Below are 26688 nucleotides of genomic sequence, written 5' to 3'. Positions count from 1 at the left end.
ACCTTCCCACTCCAATTCTCACACCCCTGCCCCTCTTCCACCCAGATATACCCTAGTCTGGTCAAAGAGAGTTTTCTCTTGTTCTTCTTGGGGGTTTCAGCTGAGGGGAGGGTGCGTGTGTGTTTGTGCTGGGGAGAGAGGGCTCCCCTGCCTCTTTAGGAAATGGCTCAGGACTGGGGGGATTTGGAGAAGTTCAAGGGTATCCTCCACAGATAGCTGGGGATCGTGGGGAGGTGGCTGGATGTGGTGGGGGGAGAGATGTGTGGGGACAACTGAGACTCCAAGAGCCCAGGAGCGGGTGGGGGGCTGCATCCATTTTGTTGGGCAGGACCAAACGCTCACACAGTCAGGATGGGAGCCAGGGGAGAGGGAGGAGGAGAGGTCGGGCAGTCAGGGGCAACCTGAGGGGAGGGAGAACGTGTGTCCATTTCTGCTGGCAGGTGTAGCCACGTCTCATCAACACATGGTGGGACTGGGTCTGTTCTGGGGATGCGCCAGTGTCTGGGTTTGGCTTGATGATGAATCTATCTGAGCAAAAAGGCTTCAGAGAAGGCAGCCCAGGGAGGCAACTTTTCAGAAGAAAGGGTCTCTCTCACTCCTCTTTTGGGGGTCAGAATGGTGGGGGGGGGACGTCCAGGATATTTCATTTTAAGCAAGGAGAAACAAACCCAGAGGGGATGCAGCCAGTCCAAGGTCACTCAGCTTATCCAGGGCTGCCCAGGACTCCGGCCTCCTGACTCCCGGCCATATGCTGCTCCCAATGCACCAGGATGCCTTCCTGGGGACCTTCCCTTCGTGCTAGCAAAGCCCCCTCCTCTGCTGTCTCCATCCTCCCCGCCTCAAACCTCTTACTGATTCAAATAACACCTGAAATTTACAGGATGCTCAGAGTCCACAAAGCACTTTCATCTCCACCGTCTCATTAGCTCCTCCCCTTGAGGCTCAGCTTCCCCCCACCTCCTTCTCCCCAGTCTGCAAGGCATCCTATTTGGTAGAATTGGGGAGCTGGGAGGAGGTGAGATTAGCTTCAGACTTCTCCTACTTTGGCAGAAAACCTGCAGCGCTCCATGTCTGTAAAAGGAGTGTGGGGCTGGAGGGTGTTGGAACCGGGCTGCGGAGCCTCCCCAGAGAAGGAGCTAGGTCAGGGGGGTGGGGTGCCGTGAAGGAAGGGGCCCAGGAGAGGGTCTGGGGTCAGGAGGTGGAGAAAATTGGGAGAGGGAGGCTAGGAGGCCTTAAGCCAATGAGATGTGGATGGTGGCAGATGAGAGGGGGTGGATTGCTGGCTAAGCGTGCGGCAGGGGGGGTCAGTGCAGCGCGGGGGAGATGAGATTCAGGGAGAAGCCTGACGCCACCCTTCCAGCTGGGCCCCCCAACTCAACCTCCCCCTGGTGATATCAGGAAGGAACAATTGCCTCTGGACATTCCTTCCCTTTTACAGTCACTCCAGGCTCCTCAGCTGCCTGTGGAGCTGAGAGGAAGATGGGGGTGGGGCGGGCAGCATGGAAGGGGACCGTCAGGGGGAGGGGCTCTGGGAGCACTGAGGCAGGGAGGGTTCAGCCAGGGACCCCTCCATGTCCCACCCCCTGAGCCCAAAGACTCAGGATGTCAGAAGCTGTGAGGGCTCCAGAGATGACCCAGCCTGATCCCTTTTCACATCTAAGCATGACAGGGCCAGAGAGGAAACAGGAATCGCCCAGGTAGTTCAGATGGTTAGTTGGTGAACTTCCAGGATAAGCACCCACATCTTAGCCTCTGGCTGACCACCCCACCTCCACACCCCCTTGCTTGGGCCTCCTACCTCCCCACAAAGTGCTAAAGTTGAGGCAAGAGCCAGGTCTCAGAGTTCATACTTGCTACGCTGTCCCCAAGGCTCTCACGCAATGGCTGTCTCCTGGCCCAGCCCATCTTGGGATGGAAGCATGAGGATGCTGGGAAACAGAAAGAGGAGGAGGATGGGCCCTGGACCAAGGGACAAAGGCAGCCCCGGAGGTGGCGGTCGGTCAGTGGAAGGAGAGTGCACCGTGGGGGGGCATCAGCACCCCTCTCACATCTGGGCTCCTGGAGTAGACCAGGGGTGGGTGAGATACGCCCTGACAGGGCAGGGTGGAAAAGGTGCTTCTGGTTCTCTCCTTTTTGACCTCTTTCAGTTTTTTCCTCGATCCAAATGCCCTGTGCTGGCCAAGTCAGTGTCCCCATCCCAGCGATCTACCCATAACAGCCACCTGCCCCTATCCATGCCATCTATGGGGTCTGGGAGGTCCTTTGGGTAGCCAGAGCCCTTGTCTTCTAGGGAGCCCTCTGTGAGGTTCAGAGGTCTGCCCAGGCCTCCACAGCCCTCTAGTCAGCTCAGGGGAAGGCAAGGGAGAGCTTGGCAGTGTCACCCAGCAGAAAAGAGGCTGTGTGGCTGAAGTGAGGTGAACCCAAAGGAGAGGTGAGTGAGCTGAGGTTGGCAAGATGGGCAGGGCCAGTTCTGTGGGGCCTTGGAGGCTATGATGAGTTTGGGTTTTGCTGGTTAATTAGTTCAGGGAAGGGAGAGAAATTGGGAATGGTGAAACAGGCAAAGTCTCCAAAAGGCGTGAGCACTGCCCCCAAATATTTGAAGACTGGATCTCTGAAAGCGATTTCTTCTTGCTCTGTTTGGCTCCCAGGGCGGAATAAGAGGCATAGCAGAGACATCTCCTGGGTTCAAATATAAGGAAATGTTTTCTAACAGCCAAGCTGTCTGCTATCCCATAACAGAGGCTTGTTAGGTACCCAGTACTCTTTGTGAAATGGAATGGGCTGCCTGGAGTTCCCAGGCAGTAGAGGGGTTCAAACTAGAGCGGTGCTTGCTGGAGTCACAGCAGAAACTAGTTAAGCCTTAACTGAGAAGTGGGGGTGTGGGATTGGTCAACCTCATGACCTATGAAGTTACCTCCAACCTTAAGTTTCCAATATTCTCCAAGGTCAGAGTAATCTGGGAAGATTTCAAGCAAACAAGACTGACTTCCTTCTATAATTGATTTAACAAAATATATTGGTAACACCCATTGTACAAGGGACCATACCATGTACACACATTTATAAATTGTCCCCTTTTCCCGGCAAACCCTGAGTGAAATGGTTTGTCTTGGTGGACCTTCCCGTTTCCAATGTTATTTAGCTCAGGTGAGAGGTGTGACCATAGAATAATGTGAGTGCTACTTTTTTTTTTTTTTAGACACCTTACCAAAATGTATATGTTCAAAAGTTTGTCCCAAGGATGTTCATATCAGCATTGTTTATAATAACAAAAGACTGGAAAAAATATAAATGTCTATCAATAAAAAATTGGCCAATTGGCCAAATAAATTATGGTAAATCCATTCAGTGAAATACAAATGAGGAGGGACTTCCCTGACGGTCCAGTGGTTAAGACTTTGCGCTTCCACTGCAGGGGCCATGGGTTCCATCCCCGGTCAGGGAACTAAGATCCTGCATGCTGTGCGGGATGGCCAAAAAAAAAAAAAAGGAAAATAAATACAAATGAGGATATTAAGAAGAATGACTCAATACCTCCCAATAAGGATAAAAATAGGACAAGACAGCTCTCTTGGTGAATTCTACCAAACATTTCAGAATTAACACCAACCCTTCTCAAACTCTTCTAAAAATTTGAAAAGGAAGGAATATTTCTTAACTCATTCTGTGAGGTCAGCATTAGCCTGATACCAAAGCCAGACAAAGACGTACAAGAAAATAAAGCTACAGATCTATATTCCTTATAAATATTGATGTTAAAATTCTCAACAAAATATTAGCAAACCAAATTCAACAGCATATTAAAAGGATTATACACATGATGACATGGGATTTTTTTCCTGGAATGCAGGGATGGTTCAACATATGACAATCAATCAGTATAATATACCACATTAACAGAATAAAGGGAAAACCCCTCATGATGAACTTCATTTACAATAGCAACAAAAAGAATAAAATACTTAGAAATAAACATGACCAAGGAGACGTAAGATTTGTACATTGAAAGCTACAAAATATTGCTGAACTAAAGAAGACACAAAAATTGAAAGGCATCCAGTATTCACTGATTGGAAGACTTAATATTGTTAAGCTGTCAATAATACCCAAAGTGATCTGCAGATTCAATGCAATCCCTATCAAAACCCCACCAATGTTTTTTGAAGAAATAGAAAAATTCCTTCTATCTAAAATTCATATGGAATCTCAAGGGACCCTACATAGCCAAAACATCTTGAAAAAGAACAAAGTTGGAGGTTTCACACTTCCTGATTCCAAAACTTGCTACAAAGCTAGAGTAATCAAAACAGTGTGGTACTGGTGTGAGGACAGATATATAGGTCAATGGAATAGAATAGAGAGCCCAGAAAAAAATCTTCACATATATGGCTAAATTGTTTTCAACAAGGGGAAAAGGACAGTCTTTTCCACAAATGGTGTTGGGAAAACTAGATATTCACATGCAAAAGAATGAAGTTGGACCCTTACCTTATACTATATATGAAAATTAATTCATAATGGATCAAAGACATAAAACTGTAAAGCTCTTAGAAGAAAACACAGGGGATGACGTTCTTCACATTGGATTTGGCAGTGATTTCTTGGATATGACACCAAAAGCACAGGCAATAAAGAACTGGAGTTCATCAAAATTTAAAACTTTTGTGCATCAAAGGATACTATCAAGAGAGTGAAAAGGCAACCCACAGAATAGGACCTCTTGAATTATGTGCCAAGTACATTACCCATCCAGATAAATTATCATTATTTTTAGGAAGTCCAGTTCTAAGCAGTCTTCAGGGGAGTCTAAACTCTTACTCCAGTGGTGCTCCCTGCCTGGTTCAGGACATGGTTTGGAATATGCGCCTCTTTCACCTGCCTTCCAAGCCTCAGAGTGTTGCTTCGCTGCCCTCCATGCTAGCAGATCCTCAGGGGTGGAACTGAATTTTGGAAGCAGCTCCAAGTGGTTCAGAGCGAAGTCTGGTAAATGTTGATTTTGACTAGAGAATAGATGGCGTAATTTATTTATTTGTTTTCTGCCTCATTTCACTAAGGAAGTGAGGCCTTGGGCTGGTCCGAAGGGCAATTTCCTTTTGTGGTCTGGAGACTATTCACAGAGAGGAGTCCCAAATATGTTCTGTCCTCCCTAGTGTTGTGGAAATGGTTGCACGGTCTCCTACAGTCTATTAGCCAGGATTGTTTTGGTTACAAGCGACAGTAGCCAATACCAAGTGTCTCAAGGAAAAATAAAGGAAGAGTTTATTGGCCCCAAAGCCAGGAAGGACACTGGGGAAGCTCACAATATTGAGGGGAGAACTGCAGAACCAGGGCCCCAGGGACTGGAATTTAGGACCTCTAGCCCTGCATTCTCCTCCTCTCTAGGTGTCTCTGTTTCTCCCGGCATGCTGACCTCTCTTTCTTCCTATGCCAGAAAGAACTCCTCGGTGGGCAGGAAACACGGTTACCACAGGTTCCAGTTTAGTAATTCCAGTTCCATCTATAAATTCCAGGGTAGGTCTCTGATTGGCCCCACTCAGGTCCAGGCCTGCCCCTTGAGCCAATCACTGCAGTCAGAGGGATGCAGTTATAAGACTGACTGGGAGCTGAGTCACCTGTCCACTCATGGTGTGTGTGTGTGTGTGTGTGTGTGTGTGTGTGTCTGTGTCTGTGTGTCTGTGTGTGTCTGTGTAGCAAAATAAGGGGATGGGAAAGAAAGCTTGCAGTCTACTTTGAACTAAAACAAGGACAGTGCTGCCTGGGATGTGCTAAGGATTCATATGATCTCCAAAATTCTCCAGGAGCCTACAGTCTAGTTTGGGAGAAAAGACACAAAAATAACCAGAAGACAGCAGCTTGCACCGACTCGAAGGCTGGATAAGAATACCTGGAACTCCCCACCCACCTCATAAGCTCGTCTCTAGGATAAAAATTAGAAACTGAATGTGAAAGGGCTTTGCAAATACAGCAGCAACAAAGCCCTTTGCAGTTCACCTGGCACATTCACACCCACTCTGGGGTCAGACTGCCTCAGCCTCCTGAGCTATAAAACGGGACTGGTACTACTTCCTACCTCATAGGGTTGTCAGAGAATTGGGGATCATGGGTGGGGAGTGCTTAGCGGAGTGGCACACAATGGGTGCTCAGAATACATAAGGTGTTATTATCTGCATATTGTTACCTGAGCCTCTTCAAAGCCCTAGACAGTAGACACAGCCAGGCTGACCATCCCCACTTTATAGTTGAGGACACAGAGAAGTGAAGGACCTACCTGCTTGTAATTACATCTGCTGGTAATGGCAGAGCTAGGGTAAGACCAGTCCTCTATTTTCAAGCTTTGCCTTCCAAAAGGGTCAGGCCTGAAAGAGGCCTGTAGAGTGCCAGGTGGAGGTACAGAGAGACAGCCAGCATTCATGGAGAAATAGGGATGTCCTTAGGGGTCAGCCAGTGCCTTGTACTAAGGAGGAGGCCTGTGAAGCGATGGACAAGCCCTCTGCAGGGCTCCATTCCTGCTGGGGGCTTGGAGCATTATGGGGGTGGGAAGTGACTGGGGCTCATCACCCCAAGCCTTGCTCCGCCATCTGACACCCTTGTCTCCTCAAGTACTTGGCCCCCACCCCCCAGAGCTCCTCTCCTGTGCACTTGTTTCCCGGACTGATATATTCTCCTCTATAAATACCAGCTCTGGTATTTGGGGTTGGCAGCTGTTGCTGCCAGGGAGATGGCTGGGTTGACATGAGGCTCCTGACAAAACACAAACCCCTGGTGTGTGTGGGCGTGGGCGTGGGTGGTGTGAGGAGGGGGATGAATCAGAGAGGGGGTGGGGGAGGGCTCAAGGCGGGCAGAAGGCAGGCGAAGCTGGTGGTGCGGGGTTGAGAGTGTACAGTTATGTTATAATTGTTATAATTGGAAACTGAGAGCCTACCAGGCCCTTTCTGGAAGTCACCCTGTTGTTTATAAACTTGAGGCCCTGCCCTCACCCGGAGTGGGGAGGAAAAGGGCCTTCACTAGTTCAGAGGGAAACTGAGGCTGGGAGCTGGAATTCAGGGGCTAGTGGACACACCTGAGCAGGCGGGCTCTGGCAGGGATGGCTGAGTGCCCCGGGCTGGTCCCCCCCCATCCTCCCTGCCTGTCTAGAGACCCTCCGCCTCTAGGCCTGGCTAGTGGGCTCGGGGTCTTTGCCTGAGCCCTCCTAAATGTTCACCACTTTCAGAGACTCTTTAGAAAAAAAGGTGATTTGGAGCCTTTCTTGGAAATAGGCCTTGTCCCTTCAGGAAATGACCCAAAGTGTCTGCTTGCAGCAAAAAGGAGCCCCTCAAACTACATGGAAGCCTCTCCCCTGCTCTCTCCCCTGCCTGCAGGCAGGCGGGCCTACCTGGGGGCTCCAGACATGCTTGAGCCCTGGGTGAGGCGATTGGCAGGCCTGCCCATCTTCTGCCCCCCTAGGTCCACCAGCCTCTCCCACGCCCCTCAGGGGGCCCCCACCCGCCGGCTGAGGGGCGAAGCCTTCTTGCGGGGGAGCTGGCCTCCCTGCCCCCACGCCAGAGGCCGCCCTTTCCTGGCAGGACAGCGGGATCCTGCAGCTGTCAGGGGAGGGGCGGCGGGGGCTGATGTCAGGACGCATACAAATAGTGCCGACGGCCTGGGGCCCTGTCTCCCCTCGCCGCAGCCACTCTCCGGCCGGCCACCCACCGCTTCCTCCTCCGCGCAGCGCCGCCCAGCCTCGCCCTCGCCGCCACCATGAGCCAGGCCTACTCGTCCAGCCAGCGCGTATCCTCCTACCGCCGCACCTTCGGCGGGGTCCCGGGCTTCCCGCTCGGCTCCCCGCTGAGCTCGCCGGTGTTCCCGCGTGCGGGCTTCGGCACCAAGGGCTCCTCGAGCTCGGTGACATCCCGCGTGTACCAGGTGTCGCGCACGTCGGGCGGGGCCGGGGGCCTGGGGTCGCTGCGGGCCAGCCGGCTGGGGGCAACACGCGCGCCCTCCTCCTACGGCGCGGGCGAGCTGCTGGACTTTTCGCTGGCCGACGCCGTGAACCAGGAGTTCCTGACCACGCGCACCAACGAGAAAGTGGAGCTTCAGGAGCTCAACGATCGCTTCGCCAACTACATAGAGAAGGTGCGCTTCCTGGAGCAGCAGAACGCGGCGCTCGCTGCCGAGGTGAACCGGCTCAAGGGCCGGGAGCCGACGCGGGTGGCCGAGATCTACGAGGAGGAGCTGCGCGAGCTGCGGCGCCAGGTGGAGGTGCTCACCAACCAGCGCGCCCGCGTCGACGTCGAGCGGGACAACCTGCTGGACGACCTGCAGCGGCTCAAGGCCAAGTGAGGACCCAGCGCTCCCAGAACCCCCCTCTCCATGGGCTGGGCGCAGGAGGCTAGGCCTGGGGCTGGGTCCAGCTGTCAGCACCCTGTCGTATGTACCCAGGGAGAAGGCCGTCTACCTGTGTCCGCCCAGGAGGGGAGAGGGACGCCAGGTCTCTCCCCTGTGCCCGCAGTCTGCAAACAAGGAGTTTTCTTGGGGACATCATGGGGTGGAAACGGGAGACCTTGGGAGACCAGGTGCTTCTTAAAAAAGCATCTTAAGTTGCTGGGGGTTGGGCAGGCACATGGATGGAGAAAGGAGGCCCATGTGCAGTCAGAGGGAGAGGGGAGGTTGGTAGGAGACAAGGAAATCTGGGGCCAGCAGTAGCTCTCAGCTCATCTGTGATTAGGCCCTGCGGATGGGGGTAGAGAGGGCATCTTGGCCCCTGGGCCCGGCTGAAGCTTTCCAGGAGGGAGCGATAAGCTAGAGGAAAGCGGAGAGTGGGTGGGGGCCGCAGCCCTCAGAAAGCTTGGAGGACCAGATGGTGGGCTCCACCAGGCTCCCAGTATGTACAGGCAGCAGATGTAGTGAGCCGAGTCACTGGCCCACTACCCAGGTCACAAATGTTAAATGAGCACCTGCGTGGGCCAGGCTGGGGCTGGGGCCTGGGAACGCAGAGGTGGATAAAATAGACATGGTTCTTGGACCTCCCTGGTGGCGCAGAGGTTGGGAGTCTGTCTGCCAGTGCAGGGGACAGGGGTTCGAGCCCTGGTCCGGGAAGATCCCACATGCCGCGGAGCAACTGGGCCTGTGCACCACAACTACTGAGCCTGCGCTCTAGAGCCCGCGAGCCACAACTACTGAAACCCGCAACAAGAGAAGCAGCCACCGCAATGAGAGGCCTGTGCACCACAACGAAGAGTAGCCCCTGCAACTAGAGAAAGCCCGTGTGCAGCAACAAAGACCCAACGCAGCCAAAAATAAATAAATAAATAAATATTAAAAACAAACACAAAAAAATAGACATGGTTCTTAATCCCAGGGAGGTCACAATCTGGTGGGGACATAGATTTCCAGGGAGTGGCTCCAGGGCAGAGATTGGGCCACTTCCTGTTCCCTCCCTGTGTGGGCGGGGCCTCCTGTCTATCCAGCAGCCAGGCTTCCTTTCTCTGTCCTGAGCCCACTCCCTGGGCAGCCCCCAGTCAGTCTTCTCCACTGCCAGTTTTATGCCCACCAACTGTCTGTCCTCCTGCCTGTCTCTGCCAGGATGCAAGAGGAAATTCAGCTGAAAGAAGAAGCGGAGAACAATTTGGCTGCCTTCCGAGCGGTGAGCCCTCTTTGGTCCCCCAGCAGCCGTACCCCTTCTGTCCCCTCTGTGTCGCCCCTGGTCTCCCTCTGCCCTGACCGGGTGATCAGTGACCCTCTCCTTCTCACTTGACCTTCACCAGGATGTGGATGCAGCCACTCTAGCTCGAATTGACCTGGAGCGCAGGATCGAATCTCTCAACGAGGAAATTGCGTTCCTTAAGAAAGTGCACGAAGAGGTATGCCCTTGTGAAAGCAGCTGGAAGGGGAGGGCAGGTGCTGGGCTCCGGGAATGGGGGTGTGAGGATACGTGTGGGGCCTGGTCGGGGACTGAAGCCCAGCTGTACCCTGCAGGAAATCCGTGAGCTGCAAGCCCAGCTTCAGGAACAGCAGGTCCAGGTGGAGGTGGACATGTCCAAGCCAGACCTCACGGCTGCCCTCAGGGACATCCGGGCTCAGTATGAGACCATCGCGGCTAAGAACATCTCAGAAGCCGAGGAGTGGTACAAGTCAAAGGTGGGACTCTGGCCCCTCTGTCCCCCTCAATCCCAGTTTGGAGGTACTTCCTATGGCTCCATCTTTGGGGAGGAGGGTGATCCTGGGGTCTCCATGCTCCCTTGCCCACCCCTACCTGTGTCCGGGTCATCTCAGGGACCCTCTCTTTGCCCTTAGGTGTCTGACCTGACCCAGGCAGCCAACAAGAACAATGATGCGCTACGCCAGGCCAAACAGGAGATGATGGAGTATCGCCACCAGATCCAGTCCTACACGTGCGAGATCGACGCCCTCAAGGGCACTGTGAGTCCCTGCCCACCTTGCCTGGTCTAGCCCTTCCTGTCTGCAGCTCACACTCTGTGACCTCGGGCCCATCATAGAGTCTCTGTCTGCTCAAATCTACCACAGGGATAAAAAAGATAGGTGGATTCCCAATGGGGCTCTCAGGAATCATGGGACTCCTGCATGGAGGCGAGGAGGCCGAACAGTCACGCTCCCTTGTACCAGTTCTGTTCTCTGAGTTTCCACATGAGACTTCATTTGAGTTCATAGTTCCCTGGCTCAGAAGAGTTTGACAAGCCCTAGACTTGGCCATCTGGGGTTGCCTCCCAGCCCCGAGGCTGTGCCTCTCTCCATCCTGGGCCCCAAGTGTCCCCCCCGACCCCGCCCCACTGCAGCCTGTCCTTGACCCGGGCGCCCCTCCCCTGCAGAACGACTCCCTAATGAGGCAGATGCGGGAGCTGGAGGAACGCTTTGCTAGTGAGGCCGGTGGCTACCAGGACAACATCGCACGCCTGGAGGAGGAGATCCGACACCTCAAGGATGAGATGGCCCGCCACCTGCGCGAGTACCAGGACCTGCTCAATGTCAAGATGGCCTTGGATGTGGAGATTGCCACCTACCGGAAGCTGCTGGAGGGCGAGGAGAGCCGGTGAGGGGCAAGGCAGGGGCTGGCCGTGGGCTCCTGGGGGGTGCTGGGGGCCCATTCCTGCCCTGAAGCGGGGCTCGGGATCACCTTCACAAGATCTGGAAACAATATTATACGAGTCCACCACTCTGCTAATTGCAGAGAATTAACCAAGGCCACCTGGGTAAAAAGTGATTTAATTAATAGCTTTTATAAAAAGAGAAGTATAAGTATTCCCACATCCATCTTTAGAATTAAGAACCATAAAACCATACTCAGCAACCAGTAATAAACCATTACTGCCGGTCAAGAGAGAGATGGAAGCACAGCGGGGAATGATGAGGAAGGAAAGGGAGGAGCCAGATAGAGACAAATAGAGACAGAGGGGCTTGGACACGATAGGCTAAGAGAGAAGGTACAGAGACTCGTGCTCAGAGGGTGCACACACACACACATGCACATGTATACGCACACATATGCTCATAGGAAAAGACACAATGCTACTCTCAGAGCAAATCACCTCTAGACACAGAAAACAACCTACAACCAGAAAGGGACACGAGGGAAACTTCTTGATTGATGGAAATGTTCTATATCTTGATTTAGACTGGTGGTTACATGTTTGTAGACACTGATCAAAACTCACTGGATTGCACACTAAAGATCTATGCATTTCACTATGTAGACTTTTTTAATATAAATTTATTTTATTTATTTATTTTATTTATTTTTGACTGCGTTGGTTCTTCATTGCTGCGTGTGGGCTTTCTGTAGTTGCGGCGAGCGGGGGTTACTCTTCGTTGTGGTGCGTGGGCTTCTCATTGTGGTGGCTACTCTTGTTGTGGAACACAGGCTGTAGGCGCACGTGCTTCAGAAGTTGTGGCATGTGGGCTCAGTAGTTGTGGCACGCAGGCTCAGTAGTTGTGGTGCACGGGCTTAGTTGCTCCATGGCATGTGGGATCTTCCCAGATCAGGGCTCGAACCCGTGTCCCTTGCATTGGCAGGCGGATTCTTAACCACTGCACCACCAAGGAAGCCCCTTCACTATGTAAACTTATCATCAATTAATAACAGGTCAATTACTCAACAAAATGATGCCCATCGATACTCACAAAAATGATAAAATCTGAAGTTTAAAAAGATCGGCAGACGTATTTAGATACAGATTTATACAAAGAAAGATTTCAGATATTGTAGAATAACATCTGTACTAGGCATAAATGGGGGTGGCAGCTCCTGGGACTTGCCCCCAGATGAATGGGCCAGAGGTTCCCAGCCTGCCTGGAGGGTGGGCACACACAGTGGATGTCACCCACAGCTGCCGTTGATACACCCTGCAATGCCGAGGGCAAGAAGCAAATCCTGGTGCAATGGAGGGTGCAGTGGGGTCGGGGGTTCTGGTGTCACACCAGCAGGTCAGAGATGGAATGGGTGATCCTTCCAGAAGGGACAGTTCCTGGGACAGCTGGAGTTGGCCTTTGGCCCCATGCCCCAAGCAGTGTTGAAGTCAGTGGAACTGGGACAGCTGAGGATGGTGTTTACAGAGGACCAGGGCAAGCTTTGAGGGGTGGTCACAGAGAGAGATGGAGGGTCCTAACCCTTTGAGGGCTTGGTCTCTCCCCTTTCAGGATCAACCTCCCTAACCAGACCTTCTCTGCCCTCAACTTCCGAGGTGAGTGTATGTTGGCAAGTGGAGGCTGGGGTGGCAGGGGATAGGAGTCCAGTGTGGGCACTGCCCAAGGCCAGCCAGGAGGGGAGGATAGAACCGTAGGGACAGGGCTGGGGTCTGGGGAAGAGAAAGGGGGCTGCTACAGGAGGACGGGGGAGTTTAGGTAGAGGCGCCTTCTAACAGAGGGAGCTTTTAATTTTATTTTATTTCATGGTATTGTATTGCATGACCATGTCCCCTGCACCTTCTGGGAGTACTGAATGGCCACTCGTTTCTGTTTCCTAATATGCCCAAACTCCAAGGTACCAGGGGTGTCCTTGGGGACCAGGCATCAGGAGCATCTAGAACCATATATCCTGGGTTACAAGGCACCCACCACTCACTGTCTGTATGGCAAGTTGCCAAGCACTCCCCCCACCCACCCCCACCCCCAGCTGCTTGTTGAACACCTCCAGTTTGCTGGAGCAAGACGTTGGGTGCATGTTTTCAAAAATGAAGCCAAACCTTAGCAAAGCCAAACAAAAGAACGAACTCCTAGGGCATTCTGCCATTCTGATGTCAGTAATATGCAGATCGAGTGGTTTCCAAACCCCAGAGAGCAGAAAAACATGCTATAATAATACATTAGGAAAGCAAGCTGGAGTCCTTGGCAGCTTCGCCTTTCCTAGATCAAACCTTTTATATATTCGATGTTCATTTTCATCAGGAAAAAATACACGCTATGCTTCACCGAGTTACAATGTTCATCACGTGCTGGTTGCCTGCTAAGGAGATTCACCAACACCAAACTCATAATACCAAGGACCTAAATTTGACCCTTCCCATAAAACTCAGAACATCTCTTTTCAGTTAGTAGTTTATCCAGACACCAAGTGTGAGCCTTGCATTTAAAATCGCTTAATGCTTTTACAAGCCCATAATTCTGGGCCATTATAGGGAAAGTACCATCGTTACCATTTAACAGTGGGGAAACTGAGGCACAGAGGGACAAGTGACTGGCCAAGGGCACCGTGAATCAGTGACTGACTCCTCTCCATCTCTCTTTCATTAAGACATCAAACTGCTCATCTGGAGTCTTAAGGGAGCTGGGTACCATGAGGTCCTCCAAAAGAGTATCTTGGTTCTGGGCTTTGGGGTCCCGTCAGGGTACAAATTCATGCAGGGCTGTCCTGCAGCCAGGGGTGTAGAGGGAGCGAGGAGGTGTGTGTGTTGGGGGGTGGGGGTGTGGGAATGCTGGGCGGCCTGGGCCTCGGGGATCCCCTGCCGCCCTGAACCCACTGCACCCGGAGCATATCTGTTGGCTCCTGACCTTATCCCAGCCCTGGGACAGGTCCCTGGGTCTGCAGAGCCACCTGTTGGGTGCTGGGCTTAAGGACAGGTGAGGACATTTTGCTGAAAAAGTAACAGACCCATCTTGAGGGGTTGGGCGTCTTCCGGGCTCTGCCCGGTGGGACCAGGGAAGGACTCCCAGCCACAGGAAGAGCCCAGGTGTGGCCTTGGTCAGGCTGAGTATGTGGATGGATCTGTTATAGAAACAAGCCCCGAGCAAAGGGGTTCTGAGGTCCATACCAAGAAGACAGTGATGATCAAGACCATTGAGACCCGGGACGGGGAGGTAAGTGGTCTGCCTGGTCCCCTTACCCTTGGCGGGGGGCCTCTGGGGTGTGTCCGGGGGGCTGTCAGCCAGGTGCTTTCCACCAGCTGCGCTGGTTCAGGCTCCTGCCTGGGGGCAGAGGGGATCCTGCTGTGCTGGGGTGGAGGTGGCCTGGGGCCATGGCTCTGTTCTCTGGCCAGCACTGGGTTAGACTGGGTTTCTCTTCCTCTCCAGGTCGTCAGTGAGGCCACACAGCAGCAACACGAGGTGCTCTAAAGCCAGAGACCCCTCTGCCATCAGAGACCGTCCTCACCCCTGTCCTCACTGCCTCCTAAAGCCAACCTCCTTCTATCCCAGGGCACCACACCCAGACACAGCACTCCCCTCACAGCCCCTGACCCCTGCTCACCGACCAGCCCTCCCCCACAGGGGACGTGGCCGAACCCTCCCAGGCACAGGGAGCCCCCTGCTGTATGAGGTGTGGATGTTGGAAGTGAGTGAGCCTGGCCCTCAGCTGCCCTTGTAGTGTGCTGGGCAGAGCCGGGATGGAGACAAGGCACAGCAGTGACCCTGCCCCTCCCACATCTGTGACCTCAGGCTCTAGCCTCTGGCTTTGGAGAGGACTCCAGCACAGGGTGTAGGGACCCCGCAGGGTCAGGCTCAAGCCCCATGGACCTCCCCCACCCCCCCTCCCCAGCCTGAGTCAGAAAGGGCGGCATCCTCAGCAAGCCGGGCAGGTGACTAGGGACACAGCCCTCTGCGGAGACTGTGGGGCTTGAGACTGACCCCATGGTCCATTACTTTCCCAGGGTGGGCTTAGAAAGCAGGGGCTGCAAGAGGGAACCCCCGAAGGTGCCAGATGTGGGAGCAGGAGATTCAGAAGGAGAGAGGGTGGGCGAGATGCTAGAGAGAAGAGAGGAGAGAGGCAGAGAGCGGTCTCAGGCAGGTGGCCGGGGTGCCCACTTCCCTGTGCCTCCCCCTCCCCTGCTGCAGAGGCTCTGGACAGAAACAATAAAAAGATAAGCACAAGCGTAGCATGGCCTCTGCTGTCTTGACTGCCAAGTCTCCTCTGGGGAGCCCAGGGCCCCGTCGCACCTCCTCGTGAGATGGACTGTGTGCAGCCTTCCTGCCCAGCTAGACTGTCCCCCGGGGCCTGTCGCCCCTTCTGTCCCCAGAGCCTCCCAGCCTTGCTGTATGTGTGTAGCATATGGGGGAGGGGGCTGGGCAGGGGGCTTTGGTTGGGGAATCACAGATACCTCTCGTTAGGCCCCAGTTCCAGGACTGACCCCACAGACTGGCTCTGAAGTAGGGCTCCCTCGGTCCCTTTCCTAAAGAAACTTACACTTTCTTCCCACTAAACCTGCATCTTTTAAGCTCCAAGCCAGATTCAGGAAAAATAACAATGTTAAGAAAAATAGAAAGCTCTATCTTGTTCTTGGAGAAGAAGACTCGATACTCTAAAGATGTGATGTCAAGTCATCCTATGTTAACTTATAATTTCAATGCAATACAATCTCAATTAAAATACCAAAGGGAAATTTGGGGGGAATTTGGGAAGATGGGAGGGGAAGGTAGGACATATTAAAAAAAAAGGAAATCATGGAGTGAAACATTAACACAGGTACGTTAAAGGTTTCTGTGGGGAAACCTTAATTATTCAATATAGGGCGTGGGGGCATTTGGGTAGCCATGGGCAAGAGCAGGAGTGAAAGCTGTCTGTCTTTTCACTCCTTCCAAAAAAATAAATTCCAGGTGGACCAGAGATTTAGGAAGCTTGATGGATCCACATAGGTCTCAGCCTTCCAGCCACTCCTCAGATTTAAGGGATTACACTTTAGAGGTGAGAAGAGGGTAGAGATCACAAACATGATAAATTCGGACGGTCTGTAGGTGAAATAACTCTAATGGGGTTTTACTCTTAAAGTCCCTAGTGTGCCATTCCTAACTGGCTTTTTCCAGAAGCTTCCAAAGCCTTTCTGGTGGCACTTTCTCCCCCTCCTTGGGTGTGGCCTTGGCTCACGAGTTGCCAGGCTCCCCCTCCAGCTTGTGTGGTCCTTCCCTCCAGGACGGACCCCTTCTTTGACGTATGCTATCCTTCACCTTGCCCTGGGAGCATCTGGGGCTATACCCCATGTCCACACCCTCTGTCACTGGTGATTAATGTCCCTTTCTTTCCCCCCAATTCTCCAACGGAGTGAGCCCTGCAGGCCCCAGAATGCTCCCAATCAACTGGTGGTGGAACCCCAAATGAAATTAGAAGTAGCATTTTCTGTGTCTGCACAGTGGGATAAAGGAGGAGGGACGGGTGAGGGGCTTCTTAACCTCGAGCTTGCTGGGGGCGCTGGAATCAGAGCTAGTCTCTCTGTGAGAGAAACACCTGGGTGAGGTGGGCCCGAGTGGATAAGTGGTGGTGTGTGTGTATCTGTGAGTAATCTCTGGAGCCTCTCACTTCTTTCTTCTTTCCCCTGAATGAGTTCCATGCGCTCACCTACCCCACAAAGGATAAAGGGACACAGAGGTCAGAGAAGGTCTTAGAGTCATCCCTGCCTTCCCATAAAAGGCTTAGGTGCAGGGATTTCGCTGGTGGCGCAGTGGATAAGAATCCGCCTGCCAATGCAGGGGACACGGGTTCGATCCCTGGTCTGGAAAGATCCCACATGCCGCAGAGCAACTAAACCCGTGAGCCACAACTACTGAAGCCCGTGTGCCTAGAGCCCGTGCTCTGCAACAAGAGAAGCCACCGCAAGGAGAAGCCTGTGCACCACAAAGAAGAGTAGCCCCGGCTCGCCACATCTAGAGAAAGCCCGCGCACAGCAACGAAGACCCAACGCAGCCAAAAATAAATAAAATTAAATCTTTAAAAAAAAAAAAAAAAAGCTTATGTGCAGACTGGTCACTAAGAAGGAGAGAGTGTAGGACTTTTAGACTCTCAGATCCAGACCTCAGAGTTGCCCAAGCAATGACCTCTACAATGTGGAAATCCCCTCCCCAGCCTTGTCCCACACCTTGATGAGCAGTCCTCAGGCTCTGCTTGAATGTCTCTGGGTCCAAGAACACAGTGCCTCCTCGGTAGCCCCTTCTAGCTGGGACAGCTCTGAAGGTCAGAACACATCTGCCCCTGTGACGGCTATCCACCTGTCCTCAGAGAAGAGGGGAGGCCCAGGGGAAAGCATTCTCTGAGCAGAGCCTTCCTGGGACTGGAGAGTCTGGAGATTGTAAGCCCTCTGCTTTGTCTTTCTCCTTAGGAGCTGAGCAGTGACCCAGGAATCTAGGGCAGAGGAGACTGATGTGGGGCTCCCAGAGAATGGACAAAAATAAACCAAAAAGGGTCTGGGTCTCATGTGGTCATACACATACACCAGACCTTCAGTGTGCCCTCACCCCGTGCCCACACATGCACCCCATCACCGCCGTGACAAAACCTCTCCCTGCTCCTTGGGACACTGGCATCTCCTCCTTCAAGACTCTGCAACCACCAGGTGTTCATTCACCCTTGGCATTGCTGGGTTTTACCTCCTTCAGCCATGAGTCATTGGGGAAGGGGAATGGAGTTAGAAGGTCAAAGTAGGGGTGCTCCAGTGGGAGCATATGAGGTGGGGTTGAGCCCTCGGTCCTGTCTTCTGCTCCTCTGTACCCTACCCACAGCACCTCTGGACCTTCTGCCCTCCTGAGCCTAACCAGAAGACAGTGGGGTGTGTGACTAAACCAGAAATCATGCAGCTGGAAGTATTTTATTTTTACTTTTTTTTTTTTTTTTTTTTTTGCGGTGTGCGGGGCTCTCACTGTTGTGGCCTCTCCCGTCGCGGAGCACAGGCTCCGGACGCACAGGCTCAGCGGCCATGGCTCACGGGCCTAGCTGCTCCGCGGCATGTGGGATCCTCCCGGACCAGGGCACGAACCCGTGTCCCCTGCATCGGCAGGTGGACTCTCAACCACTGCACCACCAGGGAAGCCCTATTTTTACTTTTGAATACAAGCAACAAAAGGTTTAATGCGGCATGATGTTTGTTTAATTGTAGAGTACAACCGTATAAATAGAGAGTAACAGATGAGGTCTTAATATGTGTTTGATTCAGTATTTTTTGAGCATATAGACTGTTTTCTAAAGTACTGTGGAGGAAAGTTAAGCTAAATAAAATACACCCTGCCCTCTAGCAGCTCCGAGTGAAATAGGTAATAGTTCTTATGGAACAGAACCCAGTTGTTACATGTGTTGTTAAAAAAATGTGAAACTCCATGAGAAAAGCAAATAAAAATGCAATACCAGCATGATTATTTTTAAATCTGTAATCAGAATATTGCAAACTCTTCTTAGAAAATCTAGGAAATACAAAATTTATTAAAAGAAAACCAAAATCACTCTACTCAGAGATTAAAAAAAAAAAAAAGACTCTGAATACTGAGAAGTGAGAGGGCTCAGAGAGCGCTAACCAGCTTCGCACTGGACCGGGGGGACCAGTTCCAGACCAACTCAGGACCCACTTGAGGAGGTGGAGTGGGAAGGATTGTGGAGGCAAATAGGTCCCTAAGCCAAGAACTGAGGTGTCAGTGGGTACTTTCCTACCCTGTCTGTCCACTCTGGCTACCCTGCCACCCCTCTCCCTGGAGACAAATCATTCCACCCATTCACCACCTCCCTCATTCATCCTCTGACCACAAGCCTGACCAGGACACATATGCAAATATATCATAGACCTTTAATTTGACACCTAAAATGTCAGCTACCCAAGGGCAAGATTTTCATTCATTTTATTCACTTCTACATTCCTGGTGCCTGGAAAAGGGCTTGATCCATAGAAGGTGCCCTTCAAATATTTAAATACTTGTTGAGTGAATACCCACTGGGCCCTTTTATTTACTTTTCTCTAAATTAAGTATTTATCAGAAAGGCTGATGGTCCCCACTTCATTCACTGATTCAACAAACAGTGTGCTTTTACCATGTGCCAAGCACATGGTGCATCATTGTGACTTGGAGGAAACTCCCCATGGCCCAGAGAGGTGGGGTGAGCTGTCAAGGTCACACAGCGTATCATTGGCAGAGGAGTACTGGGGCCCCTGCTCCTTGGCCTCCAGAGCGCGGATTTCTTTCCATGACACCACAGGCTTGTGATTGCAAGGCAGGGCAGACTGGCAGTACACACCAGCTCGGTGCCAGGCCACAGGGCACTGTGGGGCCATTCTGAGGGACATATGAGCGCCTTGCAGCCAGCTGCTCTGGGTGAGGGCCCTGGTTAGGGCCTGAGGGCTTCCAGTGTCACAGCTAGTGCAGGCTTCTCCAGGAGAGGGCGTCCGCAACTTGCAAGGGCCTGTACCCTCCCTACCCACACACTCCTGCCCACACCTCAGTGAATGCCGTCATTATGGACATTCAAACAGAAGATGCACAAGCCATGTTCCAGGCTCTGTGCCAGGCCCTTTTAAATAGTTAATATTCATTTTAATATTTAATATACTAATTTAAAGCCATCACAACAACCTACGTCAGATCATGTAATTCCTTGGCTCACAAAATCCTCTGAGATTACTTCTGTTTTCACTAGGAATAAAAAAGCCATGGCCAGGCTTCCCTGGTGGCACAGTGGTTAAGATTCCGCCTGCCAATGCAGGGGACACGGGTTCGAGCCCTGGTCCGGGAAGATCCCATATGCCGCGGAGCAACTAAGCCCATGAGCCACAACTGCTGAGCCTGTGCTCTAGAGCCCGCGAGCCACAACTACTGAGCCTGCAAGCCACAACTACTGAAGCCAGCATGCCAAGAGAAGCCACTTTAATGAGAGGCCTGCGCACCGTAAGGAAGAGTAGCCCCTGCTCATTGCAACTAAAAAGAAAGCCCGCGTGCAGCAACGAAGACCCAATGCAGACATAAATAAATAAATAAATTTATTATTTTTTTAAAAAGAAAAAGCCATGGCTTACAAGATTCTAGGTTATCTGACCTTTGCTGCTTGTCCGACCTCTTGTCCCTCCAGTCTCCCCGCTCACTCCCTCCAGCCCCGCTGGCCTCCTGGCTCTTCCGGAGCCCACAGGGCATATCCCACCTCTGTCTGAAGCAGTCTTGCCCAGACTTCTACCCCGTTTGCCTCCCTATCCCTTCAAGATTGGCTCAACTGCTCCTAGCCAGGCCAATTCCCATCATCACCCTGTTTGAAAGAGCAAGTCCCCCACTACACTCCCATCTCCCTTATCCTGCTCCATTTTCCCACAATACTCATATTCTTCTAATGATCTCTATCATTTCTTTATAGTTGTCTCCTTCCTCGAATATAAGCAACATGGGGGCAGGAACCCTCGTCTGTTTTGTTTGCTGCTATTTCCCTAATGGCTAGCACAGTACCAGGCACACAGTAGGAACTCAAAAATGTTTGTTGAATGAATGAGTAAACCCTGAGTTGGGCTACCCCCAATTTATAGATGAGGAAGCTGAGGCTTAGAGATGTTAGGTGACTTGATCAAGACCATACAGTTCATTTATTCAGCCAACCAGCCAACCACCCAACATTTATTTGCAGACCACCTACTGTTTTCCATGCAAATTTTTGAGGCACTGTGACAGGAAGTTTTGGATTATTGGTTTTTAAAAACAGTCTTGAATCCTTTGGTCTTGGTGTTCCATCTGCTTACAATGTCTTCCCCCACATTTTTACTTTTTAGAATTCAATTTACATTTAAGAATTCAATTCAGCATCAGTGGTTGCCTGGGTTGGCGGAGGGGGCGAGGTTGATTACAAAGGGGATGCTCCAGCCAATCTTTAGGGTGATGAGACTGTCCTGTACGGTCCTGGGGTAGCAGATACACAGTCGTCTGCATATGTCAAAACCAGGAGAACTGCACATCACAAAGAGTAAAAGCTTTAATGTATGTAAACTAAAACCAAAGATCTTATTCCTCCAGGCTCTTGGTCCCTGTAGGCATAATTCAGTATTTAAATTGTTTCTTCTCTGCCCTCTCCATGCACACACAGACACAAGCACACTTTGACTTGAGCCTCCCAGAATGACGGGGTGGGGGGCGTGGGGGGTGAATAAGTACCTTTCTCCATCTAATGACTCCCACCTCCTCCTTTGACTCCCCCCTGCCTTTCCCAGGCTTCATCCCTCAGGGCTCAAGGTCAGGCCTGGGTCTCTCACCTAAACATCTTTTTAAACTTTTTATTTTGTGATAATTGTATATTCATATGCAGTTATGTGAACTAGAAACAATACAAAGGGACTTCCCTTGTGGCCCAGTGATTAAGGCTCCGTGCTCCCAATGCAGGGGGCCCAGGTTCGATCCCTGGTCAAGGAACTAGATCCCACATGACGCAACAAAGAGATCGTATGCTACAACTAAAAGATCCCACATGCTGCAACTAAAAGATCCCACATGCTGCAATGAAGATCCCGCAAGCTGCAACTAAGGCCCGGCGCAGCCAAATAAAAAAATAAATAAATATTTTTTAAAAAACCCAATACAGAGAGATCCTGTATATCATTCACCTGCTTTCCCCCAATGGTAACATCTATAGTACAATATCACAACCAGGAAATTGCCATTGATATAGCCCACCTTCTTCAGGTTTTACCAGTTTGTGCACTCAGTGTGTGTGTGTGTGTGTGTGTGTGTGTGTGTGTGTGTGAGCACATGCATTTAGTTCTGTGTAATTTTATTGCATGTGTAGATTCATATGACTACAACCAGTGAAGATACAGACTGTCTCATCACAAAAGTCTCACTTAGACTTTTTTTTTTTTTTCACTTAGACTTTTAAAAGAGGTAATGTCCTATCTTTTTTTTTTTTTTTTTTGCGGTACGCGAGCCTCTCACTGTTGTGGCCTCTCCCGTTGCGGAGCACAGGCTCTGGACGCGCAGGCTCAGCGGCCATGGCTCACGGGCCCAGCCGCTCCGCGGCACGTGGGATCTTCCCAGACCCGGGCACAAACCCGTGTCCCCTGCATCGGCAGGCGGACTCTCAACCACTGCGTCACCAGGGAAGCCCTTTTTTTTCTTTTTTTTGTCATGTCCTATCTTGATGTTTCTCAAGGTACAACTCTTAGATGCATCAGAGTCACTGGGCTACTGATGTACCAATTCCTGGGCTCCCCCAGCACCCCATATTGAACCTGCACCTCTGGGAGTGGAGCCTGGAAATCTGTATTTTCAACAGAGGCCATATTTTGAGAACCATGGGTCTAACTGCCTTCCACATCTCCCATCTCGAATCCACCCTCCACAACTGTGGCTGCTAGAGGGATCCTTCTAAAACACAGCTCTGACCACATTAGCCTACTGTTTAACGACCTGCAGTGGCCCCCATCAGCCATCAGGATAGAGACCTTAGCAAGCAAAGGTCCTCTTATCAGGCCCCACCTCTCACCTCCACTCACCTCACCCCACTGCGGTTCAATCCCTCCAAACTCCTCTGATTCTTTTCTTGGCTTCGCCGTGGGGCTTGCAGGATCTTAGTCCCCCAACTAGGGTTCGAACTCCGCGCCCTCGGAAATAAAACCGCCGAGTCCTAACCACTGGACCGCCAGGGAAGTCCCCAGAGTCCTCTGATCCTTAGCGCACGTCATCTACTTTCATCATGCTCTGATTTTGGTCACGTGGTTCCCCCTGCCTGGAACATCCTTCCCACTCTTCTCTGCCTGTTGCAACTCTATACAACTACCCATTTTTTACAAATGAGGACTTGGAGGTTGAGAGAGGTTTGATGTCACCCAGTAAGTGAGGGCAGGGAGCCAGTCCACCTGACTCCCTGCTCCAGGTCTTACTGTTCACCACGGCTGTCCTGGAGGCTGGGGGAGGCCACTGGTCCCTCTTCCCCAGGGTCTGCTCACCTTCACTTGGGCCTGCCTGCCCATATGCCTCTCAGAGGTCTCACCCAGGACCTCCTCTCCCTCTCCCCCAGCCGCGTGGGGCTGGGAATCAGGGGCCTGAGAGGAGGGAGGAAGGGAAATGGGAATGAGCCCAAGGGTAACCCGACTCCATGAGTGGGTGGCTGGGGGGGGTGGGGCACACCACGGGAGGGGGCTTGGAACACGTCCTCGGGCACCCCGTTAAGCCAAGGCGGGCGATGGGGGCTCCTAGAGGGGGAGAAGGAGCAGAGTGGAGTCCAAATCCCCTCCTCTGCTGCCCCCTCCCTCCACAGCTCCCTCGGCAACCCGAGCCGGGGGGCCTAAAAATAGCCCCCGAGGCGCAACCGCGGCCGCCCTGGTGACCTTCTGGGTAGCACAGGCCGAAGGCGGGCGGGCAGCAGGAAGGCAGGGCGCCGGTCCCCCAGGACTCATCTCCCTGGGCAACATCCCCCGGGTGGCCCAGTGGCCGTCCGGTTCCAGCGTCCCCCCAGCCCAACTCGCAGAGACCATGCAGAAAGCCCGGGGCACGCGAGGCGAGGACGCGGGCACGAGGGCACCCCCCAGCCCCGGGGTGCCCCCGAAGAGGGCCAAAGTGGGGGCCGGCGGAGGGGCGGGGGCCGGGGCGCCAGTCTTCCTGCGGCCCCTGAAGGACGCGGCGGTGTCTGCGGGCAGCGACGTGCAGCTCCGGGTGGTGGTGAGCGGGACGCCCCAGCCCAGCCTCAGCTGGTTCCGGGATGGGCAGCTCCTGCCCGCGCCGGCCCCTGAGCCCAGCTGCCTGTGGCTGCGGAGCTGCGGGGCGCGGGATGCCGGAGTGTACAGCTGCAGGGCGCAGAACCAGCGGGGCCAGGCCTCCTGCGAGGCTGTTCTCACAGTGCTGCAGGTCGGAGGTAATGGGGAGGTGGGGGCCAAGCCTGGCAGGGAGGGCCGCCCACAGGTAGAGAAGGGGTACCTGGGCCACACCGGGGAGGTACCTGTTCATCCAGCCTTCTTCCCGCATTTCTGGCTTCTCAGCTGTGCTGACCCAGGAGTGCCCATCAAGAGGAACGTGCAGGGAAAGGGGTGTCAAGGTAGAGAGGCTCCCCACAGAAGGTCAGAGGTTAAGGGTCAGCATTTGGTAAGCAAAGCCTGAGCCCTACGCAGGCGTTTCTGGGAATTCCATAGTGGGAACCCTCCTAGCTTCCCTGTAGAGGGAGGCTTCCTGGGAAAATTGTTTTCATCGGCTCTGATAATTTAGACTGGAGACTCCTAATCAGCCTCTTACAGGTGTGCGCATGTCTGAAGGATGAGGCCAGCTCCCGTGGTGTGCTGCGATGTTGAGGGGATGGGTCAGAACCCCTCACAGTCCATTGCTAGGGCAGGCTGGTGTGGTCAGCACCAGGCTGGTTGGAGGAGGCCAGTGGGTGGACAAGTACGAACAGGGTGCAGAGCATCAGGGAGTAGAGCTAGGGCTGGGGGCTCCTAGGCATGTATGGAGGTGAGTGCTTGAAAATCCACATGCAAGCACGCCCGTGTGCATGTACCTGTGCACGTACGGGCTGTGTGGGGGTCTGGTGGTACCAGCAGTTGAGAGGTTTGTGGAGTTGGTATAGAAAGTGCATGGGCCGTGTGTGTCTGAAGTTCAGAGGGCATGGAAGGGGGATGCTTAGGCCAGTGTTGGGGCCCCAGCCTGTGTGTGTGAAGGGGTGGATTATGCCCGCATCCCGGGCCAGAAGGGGAGGGGTACAAGACTGGGCCTGGTGCTCAGGGTCCTGCTAGGACAGATGTGGGTGCAGGCCAGGGTGGAATCTCCTTGGGTCAGTGTTTGGGCTTCCTTTTTGACTTCCTCAGCCCCAAGCCAGTTCTTCTCTAGGCTGAAGACAGAGCCTCAGCAGACTGAGTCTTAAGAAATAGAATGCTGGGCTTCCCTGGTGGCCCAGTGGTTGAGAGTCCGCCTGCCGATGCAGGGGACACGGGATCGTGGCCCGGTCCGGGAAGATCCCACATGCCGCGGAGCGGCTGGGCCCGTAAGCCATGGCCGCTGAGCCTGCACGTCCAGAGCCTGTGCTCCGCAACGGGAGAGGCCACAACAGTGAGAGGCCCGCGTACCGCAAAAGAAAGAAAGAAAGAAACAGAATTCTGAGGAAGTGGGCTGCAGCTGGAGGAGATGGCAAAGAGCTTGGGGTCACTGAGTCTGTCCTGGATATTTTCAAGAGGGAATTCTCACTCCAGCTGGGTAGTGTCATATAGGGTACATCCTTGGGGGCTTAGGGGGAGGCATACCATGCCACCCGGGTTACAGTGGGACTTGGGGGCTCTAGCATCCTGAAGGAACTCAGAACCTGGAGGGAAAAGAAGGCCGCAGGGTGCAGCTGTGTCAGGAGCTGGAGCAGGGGTTCAGCCTCCCTCTGTCAGCATCTCCACTGTCTCTCTAGCCCCACCCTGCCCACCTTCTTCTTCAATGACACAGAGGGCCAAGGCTGGCTCCTCTTGGCTGCCTTCGCACTTGGCCAGGTAAAGGCTTTCCTTGCACCCTTCTGGGGTCAGGGGCTGGGGCCCATCCTGGCAGAGCTCTGAGCTGGGGAAGGATTGGACTCCTTGGGGGTCTTTGCTCTGATGCCCTCGGGGGCAAAGGGGACTGAAAATAGAACATAAATAAAAGCACAATAGATAGATTGATGAGAATACAAGTTGGAGGGGAGAGATATTGGGCAGAGAGAGGAAGCGCTGAGAAGGAGCTTGGTGTCATAATGTTTGTTTAGAGTCAGAAAGGACCACAGAGAACCGCAGGTGCAAAGGCTGCCTTTTACAGGTGAGGACACTGTGGTCCAGAGCAGAGGGAGAGGCCATCACTAGCTAACTAGCTGAAAGACAAACAGCTAGTTGTGTCCATCCTAGAACTCAGAACCCAGTCCTTTTGGCTTGGGCTCTGGAGGCATTTTACCTCTTAAGTGCTGGAGGGAGGAGAGAGAAAAGGAAAGGGGAGCTGTCCATTGTATGGAGAGTAGCCCAGCCCTGGCCTTTCTGAAGATGAGAGGCTCCTAGCCTGTTCTTGTCCCCCAAAGTGGGGAGAGTGACATTATGCTAGAGCTCCCCAGACCCTCTGTAATCCGGGTGGCATGGTCGGCAGAGCTGAGCCCTGGCTGGGCATACCTAGCCAGAGGCCGGGAGGACGGTCTCCAGGCTGCTCTGGTAGAACAGCATGTTTGAAAGGCTGGGGTGAGGAAAAGACCCTGGGTGCTGCGGGACTGGACTGGGGGGCCTTTTGCCAGTCATGTTAAAACAAGAAGAGGGTTGGGCTGCAGCAAGTCACATTTGAGAACTTTTTCATGCTGGTAAAATCTTTGCCCCAAGAGCAGGTTTATAATTATGATTAATTGGTAATAATTCTTAGTAGTATCGATAATTCGTAATAATACGAATAGCTCCTATGCCGCTGTGTGGTAGGCAATATGCTATTGTATCCTTTGATATATCATTTAAGTCCCACAGCCACCCTAGGGAAACTGAGGCCCAGAGGGATTAAATGAAGCATCTTGGTTGTACTGATAGGAGGTGGCAAGGCAGGGATGGAAGCCTGGGTCTGTCCCACTGCAAAGAACCACATGCT

The 26688-nt window shown here is 52.8% G+C and overlaps 1 protein-coding gene across 3 annotated transcripts; it reads left to right on the top strand.

Annotated features, from left to right (window-relative positions):
- Nucleotides 1-7535: 7535 nt before the first annotated feature.
- Nucleotides 7536-15299, top strand: DES (desmin). 3 transcript variants are annotated; one of them, XM_032637541.1, is made up of 9 exons: nt 7536-8315; nt 9562-9622; nt 9744-9839; nt 9955-10116; nt 10273-10398; nt 10806-11026; nt 12631-12674; nt 14204-14286; nt 14500-15299. In XM_032637541.1, exons 1-9 carry the CDS (start codon nt 7738-7740, stop codon nt 14539-14541), a joined length of 1413 nt encoding a protein of 470 aa, XP_032493432.1. In that variant the 5' UTR covers nt 7536-7737; the 3' UTR covers nt 14542-15299. The 3 variants fall into 3 exon arrangements, with proteins under 3 accessions (XP_032493432.1, XP_032493433.1, XP_032493431.1); XM_032637540.1 differs by having other exon boundaries at nt 7642-8315; nt 14477-15299; XM_032637542.1 differs by lacking the exons at nt 10806-11026; nt 12631-12674; nt 14204-14286 and having other exon boundaries at nt 7612-8315; nt 15103-15299.
- Nucleotides 15300-26688: the final 11389 nt, after the last annotated feature.

This window comes from Phocoena sinus, chromosome 7 (genome assembly GCF_008692025.1).
Source record: "Phocoena sinus isolate mPhoSin1 chromosome 7, mPhoSin1.pri, whole genome shotgun sequence".
Lineage (NCBI taxonomy): Eukaryota > Metazoa > Chordata > Mammalia > Artiodactyla > Phocoenidae > Phocoena > Phocoena sinus.
Note: the sequence above shows the minus strand (reverse complement) of the source record. Positions and strands in the feature narration are given on the sequence as shown.

Excerpts from the sequence above, each read along its gene's own strand:
- DES (XM_032637540.1), top strand. The coding sequence starts at position 7,738 with ATGAGCCAGGCCTACTCGTCCAGCCAGCGCGTATCCTCCTACCGCCGC. Across the intron at positions 10,117-10,272 it reads AGGAGTGGTACAAGTCAAAG|GTGTCTGACCTGACCCAGGC; the intron begins GTGGGACTCTGG and ends CTTTGCCCTTAG. Across the intron at positions 11,027-12,630 it reads CTGGAGGGCGAGGAGAGCCG|GATCAACCTCCCTAACCAGA; the intron begins GTGAGGGGCAAG and ends CTCCCCTTTCAG.